This window comes from Mauremys mutica, chromosome 23 (assembly GCF_020497125.1).
Source record: "Mauremys mutica isolate MM-2020 ecotype Southern chromosome 23, ASM2049712v1, whole genome shotgun sequence".
Lineage (NCBI taxonomy): Eukaryota > Metazoa > Chordata > Testudines > Geoemydidae > Mauremys > Mauremys mutica.
In genome coordinates, this window is record NC_059094.1 from 12,643,964 (window position 1) to 12,656,415 (window position 12,452).

General features: G+C 46.0%; 1 protein-coding gene across 7 annotated transcripts in view; it reads right to left on the reverse strand.

Annotated features, from left to right (window-relative positions):
- Positions 1 to 650: 650 nt before the first annotated feature.
- The window catches only part of LDLRAP1 (low density lipoprotein receptor adaptor protein 1), a 60,761-nt gene continuing 48,959 nt past the window's right edge, over positions 651 to 12,452 (reverse strand). For 4 of the 7 annotated variants that reach the window (XM_044997564.1, XM_044997567.1, XM_044997570.1 and 1 more), the window contains one exon: positions 651 to 2,040. In XM_044997564.1, coding sequence (XP_044853499.1) covers positions 1,963 to 2,040 — 78 coding nt within the window. In that variant the 3' untranslated portion in view covers positions 651 to 1,962. Of the gene's footprint in view, positions 2,041 to 11,115; positions 11,640 to 12,452 lie in introns of those variants that run through there. The other 3 variants (XM_044997563.1, XM_044997561.1, XM_044997566.1) reach the window with 2 other exon arrangements.

Genomic DNA, 12,452 nt, shown 5'->3' on the forward strand with positions numbered 1-12,452 from the left:
AGAGCTTGAGAGGGCTATACGATCTTGAATGGTGTGGAGAAAGTGAATAAGGAAGTGTTATTTACTCCTTCATATAACTTAACACAAGAACCAAGGGTCACCCAATGAAATTAACAGGCAGCAGGATTAAAACAAACATAAGGAAGTACTTCTTCACCCAACACACAGGGGTGAAAGTAATTTAAAGGACTTATCGTTATGCTGGAGTCCTGAGGCGTGGCCTCAACCGGAAGAGGCTGGGAGTCCCAGGGCCTTTAAATCACCCTGGAGCTCCCAGCTGCAGAGGCGGCTGGGAGCCCCGGGGCTCAGGGGCGAATTAAAGGGCCTGGGGCTCCGGTCACTGTGGCGCTCCGGGCCCCTTAAATCACCGCAGGAACCCTGCCGCCGCTACCCCAGGGCAGCAGGGCTCCGGCAGGGATTTAAAAGACCTGGTGCTCCTGCCACTGCGGGGAGCCCCGGGCCCTTTCAATGCTGCCCCACTGCTGCTGGGGCAGGGATTTAAAGGGCCCAGAGCTCAGGCCACTGTGGGGAGCCCCTGGCCCTTTAAAGCGCCACCCAAGCCCTGCTGCCGGAGCTCTGGTGGTGCTTTAAAGGGCCCGGGGCTCCCCTCAGCGGCTGGAGCCCTGGGCCCTTTAAAGCGCCCCCGGGGAAGCTGGTCCAGTCCGGCTCAGCGTCCTGGCTTACTTTCACCTCTGCACACAGTCAACCGCCGAAACTCGTTGCCAGGGGATGTTGTGAAGGCCAAAAGTCTAACTGAGTTCAAAACCGAATTTGTTCCTGGAGGACAGGTCTACCAATATCTAGTAGCCAAGATAGTCAGGGATGCAACCCCAGGCTCTGGGTGTCCCTAAACCTCTGCTAGAAACTGGGACTGAACAACAGGATGGATCATTCCATAATTGCCATGTTCTGTTCATTCCCTTTGAAGCATCTGGCACCAGCCACTGTCAGAAGACAGGATACTGGGCTGACCCCGTATGCCCATTCTTATGTTCCTACATACTTTGCAACACAGGCAGTCTTGGTTTTTCAGCAGGACACGGCAAAATCTGAAAACCTTGGGTGTCTTACTAGTGTTAATGTTAAAATGCCTAGGGTGGGTAGCCATCCCAATATTATCCAGACCGTCCCACTATTAGTGGCAACTATTTATCTTCTCCCCGCCCCCACTCCAAAAAAAACCTCCCAATTTTTCACACTTGCTATCTAGTCACCCTCCCTTGTCCCTAAGAAGTTGGTGTTACTGTCTATGTACCTGATTTTAATCTCACAGTGCCATAACTCAGGAGCAAGTCCAATGAAGCCAACTTCAGCCCCTTCTAAGGTCCCTTTGTGCCACCTGAGTGGAGCAAAGGAACATTGAACCAGCTCCATGGGGGTGTTGAGGGTTGCACTAACCTGGGATGAAAGGCGCTAGATACTGTAAATGAGAGATCATCGGCCTCACTGTACTTGCACCTTTGCAATGCAATAAGCTCCATCTTTCAGAGAAAGAGATTTTTTCCCCCCCTTCAACTGCAAAGCTTATTTCCCTTAAATCTTAATGGCTTTGAACTTGACTGCTATGATATATGCCAAAAGAAATCAAGGTACCTTGGGGCAATCAAAAGGGATAACTTAATATTTCCATTCCAGAGTACATCTTAGGGAAAAAGCAGCATTTCTTAAAAGTCATTTAAACCCTACACTGCAGTTAAAATACCAGGGTACAGTGCTATATAGTGACTGTCCTCAGGTGACCACTAAAGCTCTGTTAAAATCATTTGTCAACTTTACAGTAACTTCTGCTGCAGGGCAATGCAGGTCAGCCGGTGCCCTTTGGGCAATTATATTAAGATTAATATACAGTTCCAGAGTATTTCACAGCTCAGATGATAGCAGCCTCTTTCTTTTAGTGATCTGAAACTGCCAGAGTATCGATTAGAGTAAATGCTTCAGATGTTTTGCATGGATGCTGTCGAGTTAAGTAGGAAGAGCACTCGAACCAGAGATTTCCAGTGTAAGCAGAATTTCAAGTTGTTTCAGTGAGGCCAGAAGAGCCTGAGGGAGAAAAAAACAGATAAGGGGAGCAGGGCAGATGTTTCACCAGCTAAATATATTTATTTTCCCTACAGAGGAGAGTAAAAGTTGTCGAAGCTCTTTGCTATGCTGTGCTTTGCCAAATGAGGGAATTACTCTTTTCCCTATACAGACATTAAGCAATACAGTAAAATAGATACACTGTGGAACTCACATTTGCAGAGCGCGAGTTCCTATATCAGATCATTAGCATCAAGAAGAGATATTACTTAAGATTTAAAATGATCAGGGGGAAGCATAAGCCAAAGCAGTAAAAGAAAAAAAAATCTCTTTATTTCCATATCTTCACAGGCTGATATCAAAATCCTATTTTATACAAGTAAAAAACATAATTCTGCATATTCAAAATACAGGGGTTGTTTTTATTTTGTAGTCAACTCTTTTTAATCTTTGTAGAGGTGTCAGTCCCAATGTGCTGGCCAAACTCCATCTCAGCTAATTACATTCTGCTAGCTGTACTCAATTCGTTCTATAGTTTCAGGTGGGTATGGGATTTTTCACCTCCTGTCATGAAGAGTGGCAGCATTGCTGCATAGTGTTGAACAGCGGCCATGTTTCACCCCAGAGGTGGCTACACTCCAATGGCGGCAAAGTGATTCCGAGGATTATATCTAGGGACAAATCAGACTGGAGCGCGTGGGTGCAAACACTTATGGATGTCCCTGGGCCACATTCAGTGGCAACACCAATATTTACACACATTTAAATAGGTTTAAGTGGGAGAGTAGCATAATCCGCACTGATCTGGCATTCGGCGGCTGTGCAAATAAGTGTTCTTTCCTCACCACGGGAGAGTAAGGGAAAAGGGATACAGCAGAAAAAGCAACAAAAAGATGTATAATAAACGACTACCACACACACGTATCTTATACCCCCACAATCCCCTGGGGCCAAACTGAACTTCTTCTAAATCTATTAACCACAAAAAAACAAAGGCCAAAAGCTGCTCTCAGTCACACTGGTGCAAATCCAGAGTACCTGAGAACAGACTGTGCTGCAGGAGCCTATTCACCGGGTACTAGTAGGCAGAAGCTCAAGGAGTCCATTGAGGACGGAAGAAGAGCCTTTGGCAGGGCTGGCTGAGCAGCAGCACTGGGCTGGAGGAAGAGCATATTGGGGTGGGGGCTGGGCAGTGTTGTGTTTGCTTTTTACACTGTGGGGGTTAAATAACTGTGGTTATCAGCTAGACAGAATACACAGAGTCTCGCTACTTACGCACACGCCTGCTCTGGAAAAGTTCTCAACAAAGACAGAGTGCCACTAAAGGGCTTACGTGCAACTTTTAATGGGATACGCCCCAATTCCTATGCATGGTATGTGCGGATGGTTAGAGCTGGCGACTGGAGTCAGGTGTTTAGGGTTCTATCCCCAAAGCTGCCACTGACTCGATACATGACCGTGAGTCCATCCTTTAACTGCTCTGTGAAATGGGGCTAATACGTCGTGCTTAAAAGATCCTCAAAAGAAAGGTGCTATAAAACAGGAATCTCCAGCTGCAACATCACAACCGGTGCGTAAAAGGAATGCGAAAAGCTTGCATAGCTTGACAGATGTAACCAATTCAACTTCATAGGCCATTTCCCTTTCCCTCCCCACCCAAAGTTTATAAACAGAATGATGCAGGGAGGGAAAAAGCATCCAAAGATCCCTGCTTAGTCCAAATAATTCCCTTGTTAGAGCCCAAATAAAACTGTACAAGGATGGGGATTTTATATATATATACATATTACAGCCAGAACTAGTGTCCAGGCAATTGAGAAGACACACTAATATGTCTGTGCTTAAAACTGATCTATATTAGAACACATTTTTAAAAACAGTCATCTACTGGGCTGCATCATTCATGCATGCTGCACCCTGATTAAAAAGCGGCTTTGGCTAGATTGCCAGGCTGTAACACAGAAAACCCGAACTGAAGCAGATTACAAACATAGAATTATAATCAAAACTGAGTAGGCACCGTGCACAGCGAGAGTTCGATTCAGTCTAGCTAAGAAAAAAAAGAAAAAAGAGAAAAGGTTGCAATGTATTATCCTCCCTGGCTTTCTTTAAAAATCAAGGGAGTTCTAGCCAGGACACAAAACACACTATGCAGGCCAGGCTGCAGAATGTCCTGTTATAGATTGATAGATTCCTGATAAAGCTGGTTGTAATCAGTTCCTAAGATGCTTGGAGTCATCAATATCCCTCGTAGGTTTTATGCCTCCTTGGATTCAGAGATACATAAAACAGCTGATGTTCACTTAGAATGCTTGAAAAGAAAGGAAACCCTGGTTATATTGGGCCAGATCCACCTCTGGTGTAGCTCCATTGATTTAATGTTACATCAGGTGTGAATTTAACCCAGCATGTGTTAATGATGCTCACGTGTTAATCCTTGAATCCTTGCACTGTAGGCCTCTTCACAGGGGTTAGTTAGCACTGAAAGCAGGGTGTAGTTGATCATTTTACTGCCTGTTAGTAGAGGAAAAGCAATCTCGCCTACTTCCATCTTGGAAGGTTGTTGCTTTGTGTCTGTGTCGGTTTGTCAAATGGTTTTTCCAGCTGTCACTTTGACATGAGCTCCAGCATCCATGATAACCCTCAAGGGTTGTGGAATGCAGTGACTGAGTGTAGGTAGACTGCACAACAGTGATATTCAGCACACGTGGTAAAGGAGCTCCCCACTGCTGCCCTTTCAACTACCTACACCAGTGGTAAGTAGCATCTGCACCTGCAGACTCTAAGGCCTAGCATACACTACAAACGTAGGTCGACACAAGCCACGTTAAGATGATCTAATAATGTGTGTATCTACACTACTGAGTCCCTTCCGCTGACCTAAGTGGCCTGTAAAGTCGACTTCTGTAGTCCACCTCCACGAGAGGTGTAGCGCTTGATTCGACATCCACGGGTCAGCATGGGGACAGCGTAGACACTGCATTGTGTAATTTGATTGAATTGGCCTCCAGGAGGATTCCCACAGTGCTCCGCTGTGACCGCTCTGGAGAGCACTTACGACTCCAATGCACGTCAGCCAGGTACACAGGAAACAGCCGCTCCCCTGTTAAAGCCCCGGGAAAATAAAGGCACTTCGGCAAGCGTACCAGAAGACAAGGGAGGTGAATAGTCATTCTGGTTCTGCCCCACAGCCATGCTGCTTTTATGAGGCGCTGCATGCGATTCTCGGCGGCGACCCCTCACTGCCCCCAAAACGCTCCGTGGGTACCTCCCAGGAGCCTCAGGCGACCTCGAGCAACAACAAGGAGGACATTGTTGATGAGGGAGAGGAGGAGGAGGGGAATGTGAGGCAGGAAGTGGAGGATCCATTCTCCCCAACAGCCAAGAACTGTTTCCAACCCTGGAGCCCATCCCTTCACAGGACCAGTTGGTGGTGGAGTGTGATGCTGGGGGAAGCACCTCTGTTGAGGACACATTTCCAATCAAACCATAGCGCTTGGGCAGTGGGTCTCATAGGCAGGGGGAGGCTGTGCCTCCTCAAACAGCTTAGCATGGCCCTGCTCATGCTCTGCCCCCAGGCCAGGCCTCCTCCTCCTGCAATTTCCTTCCAGTGCTCTGCCCTGGCCCAGGCTGGCTGCGCTGGGGCATGGAAGATTACACTGTCTGAGAACCTGGATATGGACAGGAGAGCATGCAGGGAACAAGAGCAAGCCACGCAGGAAGAGATGCTGCGGATGATGAAGGAGCAATCAGACATGTGGAGGCATCTGGTTGAGGTTCAAGAAAGGCAGCTGGATGCTAGAGTCCCTCAGCAGACAATGCTGAACTTGCTGCCATCATCGCCCAGTTCTACATCCTCCTCCCCCAAACGTCCTATGAGGCGTGGGGAGGGGAAGTTTGCTATCCCTTGCACTCAACACCTGGGGAGGGTACAAAGACCAGAAGGCGCCCATTCCCACACCTTCGATTGTTATTGCAGTGCATCTGGAAGCCAGCTTTCCTTGTTTCTCCCCAGCCCTTTTGCCCCAGGTTATCTTACTTTTCTTTGCTGTCTCTGTGTGTTTGTGTGCACAATAAAACTTGGAGACAAGGCTCTTTATTCATTCAACCCACAGTGGTTGGTGGGGGTGGAGTTTACAGGGAGAAAATGCACTGGAGGGGACAGTCTGGTAAGGAACAACACAGATGAGTGTCACATTACTCTGCCTCATTGCTGAAACTGGTTTTCAAAGCCTCATGGAGATGCAGAGCTCCTCGATGTGCTCTTCTTCTTGCCCTGGTGTCTGGTTGCTCAAAATCAGCTGCCAGGCAATCTGCCTCAATCCCCCACCCCGGTGGAAACTTTTCTCCCTTTGTTTCACAGATATTATGGAGCACACAGCGGGCAGCAATAACAATGGGGATATTGCTTTCACTGAGGTCTAATCTAGTAAGCAAACAACGCCAGCAACCTTTAAATGTCCAAAGGCACATTCCACCACCATTCTGCACTTGCTCGGCCTATGGTTGAACCACTCCTTACTGCTGTCCAGACTGCCCGTGTACGGGCTTCTTGAGCCATGGGAGCAAGGGATAGGCTGGGTCTACCAGGATCACGATTGGCATTTCAACATCACCAATGGTTATTTTGCAGTCTGGAAAGAAAGTCTCTTCTTGCAACTTTCTGCACAAACCAGAGTTCCTAAAGATGTGCACGTCATGCACCTTTCCGGCCATCCCACGTTGATGTCGGTGAAACGGCCCCTGTGATCCACCAGTGTTTGCAACACCATTGAGAAGTACCCCTTTTGGTTTATGTACTCTTTGGCAAGGTGGTCTGATGCCAAGATAGGGATATGCGTTCCGTCTATTGCCCCACTGCAGTTAGGGAACCCCATTGTGGCAAAACCATCCACTATGTCCTGCACATTGCCCAGAGTCACTACCCTTCTTAGCAGAAGTCTGTTGATGGCCCTGCAAACTTGGATCACAACAGATCCCATGGTAGATTTACCCACTCCAAACCGATGCCCCACTGACTGGTAGCAGTCTGGCATTGCAAGCTCCCAAAGAACTATCGCCACTCGCTTCTCCACTGTCAGAGCAGCTCTCATTTCTTTATTGCTGCACTTCAGCGCTGGGGAAAGCTCTTCACACAGTTCCTAGAACGTGGCCATACACATTTGAAAGTTCTTCAGCCACTGCTCGTCATCCCATAGCTGCATAATGATGCAGTCCCATCAATCAGTGCTCGTTTCCCAGGCCCAGAAACGGTGCTCAACCGTGTCAAGATGATGCATGATTGTCACCAGCAACTGCGAACTGCTTCGCTCTATGTCTTCCTGCAGGGCTGCTTGCGTGGCATCACATTGTTCGGTGCAGTGGCTCCTGTATCGGTGGTGTAAATACTGCAGGATAAGGCGAGAGGTGTTTGTAATGCTCACAACAACAGTGTACAGCTGAGTGGGCTCCATGCTTATCATGCTGTGGCATCTGCATGGATAACCCAGGCTTATGAAAAGAGGTGTGAAAAAGGCTTGGTTTGTTTGCTGTTGATTTCAGGGAGGGAGGACAGGAGGGAGGTAAGTGCATTATGGGAGGCTAACACCATTTTCCCATAACCACCCGTGCCAATGTTTTGGTCCCATAAGGCACTGCAAGCCCAATCCAAAATTCCACTTGGCTACGTGCACTGTGGGATAGCTACCCAGAGTGCAGCGCTCCATGCAAGCCCTGCTAGTGAGGATGCACTGCTTGACACAATGAGCATAGTGTGGACATGCCAGATCGACTTGCTTAAAAATTGGAGGCTCGATGTCGACTTACATGAAGTTGACTTAACTTTGTAGCATAGACATGGCCTAAGCAGCAGCATCCAGTAGCCTCTCAAAATGTAGATTGGAAGAGCCCTTTAGAAAGCTGCAAGTCCCAGCATGTACTTGCCAAAGGCAAATTTTGGTCCGCCTTGAATGCCCTGTAAAGGTAGGTAAGGAATGCCAACCATGCGCTTTATAAATCTACTCTCCCTACCTAAGATGTCTGCCTTTTCAGCCCATAAAGCGACTCCAGTTCTGGAATCAGAAGTTTTGAGAGACCAAAGAAGAACCCCAGTGCTCAGACAGACATTGCTGGGAGTAGGGAGAGCGGTAGAAGGAAGCACACTGGTGCAAATGGCTGGTCGCATACAGAATGTAGGCTTATGGGTAAAGAGAAAATCGATAATTCTAGTGTGTGGAGAATCCATCCTACTTCTGTGCCCAGCTTTGAACCTCAAACCTTGTGAGACTAGGCAGATTTTGCCACAGGCACCGAGCATTTGGTTTCAGGATGTGGTGGAGTCTCCTTCAAGGGAAGATTTTAAGTCAAGCCTGGGCATTGTTCTAAATGGGCATTTTCTGTAGCTCAAACAGAAGCTACGGGCTTGATGCACAAATTGTTGGGGAGGGTCTCTGTGCTGTGCACGTAGGTTCCTTCTGGCCTTAAAATCCATTCTCATTATACAGCCATAAACTACCGTCGCAGTTGCGCTGTTATTTTAACAACTCCCAAGATGTTCTAGACATACAGGTAACGCATAAGCCAAGTGGCATCATACCAGTTCGATATTCAGATTCCAGTTGTGAAGCAGCATTTCTTAGACGCCACAAGGCAGGCGTGACTTTGACTTTGTTCATGTTGCTTGAAATCAAGATGCTCCCAGGACTCTCACCACATCTATCATCTCCCCAAATGCCATGATGCACTATGGTACTTGGAATAAGAGTCTGAAAGTGAGTTCATAAAAATCACTTGCAAGAGATTGACTCAACTCCACTTAATTAAAACTGCAGGAGCAAGCTGTAGAAGGAAAAATTTTAGTGGAAGAAGAGGTCCAGGACTCCACCCCTGCCCGATCTAAGGAGAGTAACAAATTACGATTACATAGAGCAAGTTCTTGTTGCCGATCACAGCTGGTTGTGGAGGCCGATGATTATACAGATGTCTCATATAACCGTGCAGCACTGATGGCAAAACACAGACAGAGGTAGGATTTAGGCAATTTTATGATGCTCTGGGTCTGCATTTGGGAAGCTCACATGACTGCTGCAGTCACCAGCATCATGCAATAGGCATCTAGAGTGTCCCCAGGCCGTTGGCTAGCCAGATGGAAAACATATGTTTCTTACTCTGGCTTTTGCTGTGAGTAATACTCCTAACTTATTTACAGCTGCCTCAATCATGTGCTGCTTCTGTGTCAGGTACGGGATTAAAACCACCTGATTTTGAGCCCAGCAACACTGCACTTCCTTGTGTAAGATGTCTAAAGAGAAATGGAAACACATGTAACTGGGTAGATTTCTTTGAGCCCACAGTGGTTCCTTTTTATCCCACGATCTCAACCAGATTCCTCTAGCTTCCCTTATAATAATCATCATATCGACTTGCGTGGCGTTATTCAGCCAGGGCACTTAAAAACGTGACTAGTAGCTTGTACCGTGATCCCGTGCAAGCTGAGCTATAGCAACTGAGGTCAATATTTAGGTGGGAGACCTTGAAGCAGCAAGTGATTCAATACACGTCGTTCTTCCCCAGAGGTAGTAGTGAGCTGCTGGCTCACTGCATTGCTAGAGGACACTGCACCGCCGAAGATGCCTCTTGGCTCAGATGCAAAACCTATTAAAAGATGGCATGGAGTTTCCCAGCTCTGTCCCAGTAGTAATAATACTAGTATTCATAATTAAATGGAGCCTAGCTCTTACTGATATTTAAAAACACTTTACAAAGGATGTCAGTCTCATCCCTGTTTTACAAATGGGGGCACAGAGCAGGGAAGTGACTTGTCCAATGTCACATGGTGAGCTAGTGGCAAAGTAGGGTGACCAGATGTCCTGATTTTATAGGGACTGTCCTGATTTTGGGGTCTTTTTCTTATATAGGTTCCTATTACCCTCCCGATTTTTCACACTTGCTGTCTGGTCACCCTATGGCAAAGCCAGAATTAGAACCCAGACCTCCTATGTCCCAGTCCTGTGCCCGGTCCACTAGATCACACTGCCTTCCAATAAACCCCTAGTCAAATGCAGATAATCATATTCTGCTTATTTACACTGCATCTGTCCTTCACTTCTTGGCTTAAATGGTTGTAGAGCATTGCTGCTTTGTGTTATGAGCATCATGCTCATGGCAGCATCAGACTGTTCCTGCAATCTACTCATTCAATAAACAAACTGCATTTTTAAAAGATTCAGTCAAACACTCTTAAAGAAGCAAATCACAGGCGCAGAAACTCTCTCGTATGCAGACATCGGAGCTCGGTAGCCAAGCTCCATAACCAGAGGACGCTCTCTGCATTAAGGGAGGCCAGGGTTGTAGTCAGCCCTCCAGCTGTCAGGATGGGCACTGGAAGAAGCTAAACGTGGGTGCACCCGAGTAGCCTGTTGAGCCTTGTCTAGGATCTGAGTTCAAGCGGACAAGGAGGCAGGTGCAGGAACGGATGCCTGACTTTACTGAGGGTGTTAGATTCTCTTTCCCACCCTTGATTCCACTTTGTAATGACATTTGCCGCTGTTTGGCGACACTGATTGCCCGCGTATGGTAAAGGGCAAGTAGCCCTCGTGTGAGAGTGCGTGAGCTGCCGTAGCAAAGGAGTGGGGATACAGCAGTTGTGGTGCTGCACCCCGGCTCACAGGAGTGAGGTTTCCACCCTGAACTTTGAATTGGTGCAGCAAGGAGCCACAGCAAAGATCCCAGGACATTCAGCTTAAGGGACAGAGAAACTACCACATGTAGAGACAGCACAGTAGCTACTGGAATTATTAATTAATTATCCAAGTGGCTGGATCTCATAGGAAGGGCAAAAGAGGGACACCTTAACAAAAATGTGTAATATACTCTACTTTTAAGACTGATTGTAAGAGAGGGGATGACGAATACTTGCATCCCATGGCTTGTATCACTTCAGGATCTGCTCCATGTTTATTATTCCATGTACTCACTTTTTTAAAGCTATTTTATATGCAATATAAGCCTGTAGAGTTAATAAAACCAGAAGAGAATGAGCTGGATTATTGTGTGGCTCATGCATCTTCAAAACAATTATATCTTTATAATAGAATTAGAATCTTTATTAAATGGTGATGTTAGGTGAGCCATAGAGGAAACAGAGTGACTTACAGATCCCAGCCTGATCTGCAGGTCTGACAGATGTGTGTGTCGCTCACACGCTTCTTTCTTGTCAATCACCCTCCCACATGACTTTTTCTCTTTTTAGTTGCAAACTGAACCAGTTTGATCAGAAAATCACTGAGACAGAATACACATAGTTCCCAATACAGCATTTGTAGAGACATCAGAGACTATAACCACACACTAAAACTGAAAGCTTCATCCATGAAAACTGCATCCTTGAAACCTTATGCGTTGGCCACACTTGTCTATTGCTGCAATAAGTACTCAAACCTTTACAAAAAAAAAATCACACTTCTCTTGTATTTTGAAGATCCTGCTTTGTGTTGACCTTGCTGCATGACAGTCACTTCTCCCTGAACCAGATTTTGTTCTGCAAGACTTGAGCCATAAGTAGTATTTATAAAGCAGCACTCATTCCCCAGCAATTTGCAAACTCTAGTCAATACAAACATCACCTCCGAAATGCAGCCATCCTGGGGTAGAAGTAGAATGCAGTAGACAATTAGTGTAATGCACACGTCACAACAGTGGGGAAGATACAAGAACCCAACGGACACAAGCAGAAACCTCTGGTATTAATATGCTATAGGCTTGGGTTAAGGTCTCCTTACAATGTGCATGTATATTTATTAAACCTGCTTTCTTAACCTAAACTATCTAACCATGCCTATAAATCCTTTACTATTGTCATTTCAGTTACAATACAGTAACTGAATGTGTTTAAAAGGGACACTATCAACTATTTTTGAAAAAATCATCCCTTTGTGTCTGAACATTTCCAACCTACTAGTAATACAGGTAGCACTTATGAGTCTTTACAAGCGAAAGAGATTAGAGAAAAACATGTCCCTCTTTTTCCTCCAGTGTCTTTATGTCATACATTTGACAGCACTTCGGTTTTTGTGGGTTTTTTTTTTTTTTACAGTGAGGAGGAGAGAGAAAAATATTTTTAGAGAATATGAAATTGATTGTAACAGCACAAAAACTGGCAGGGAGACAGAGACAGATCCAATGTCCAAGACCAGATCATTCTTTTTTTTTTTTTAAAAATCGATCAGATTTCAAAGTGACAGCATCCATCGAAGTTGGTTTCTGAGGATGATGTCTCACAGAACTTTTAAAAAAAGAAATAAAAAGATTGCTTCTTATATTGTCCCTAAAGGTAGAATCAGAAATACTCAGCAGAAATTTTGCCACCAAAAAAAAAAAAATAATAATAATTCAGGGCTCCAACCCTATTTGTGAATTTTGGTCAAACTCAACTACTAGTTTCAGCCAAAAATATT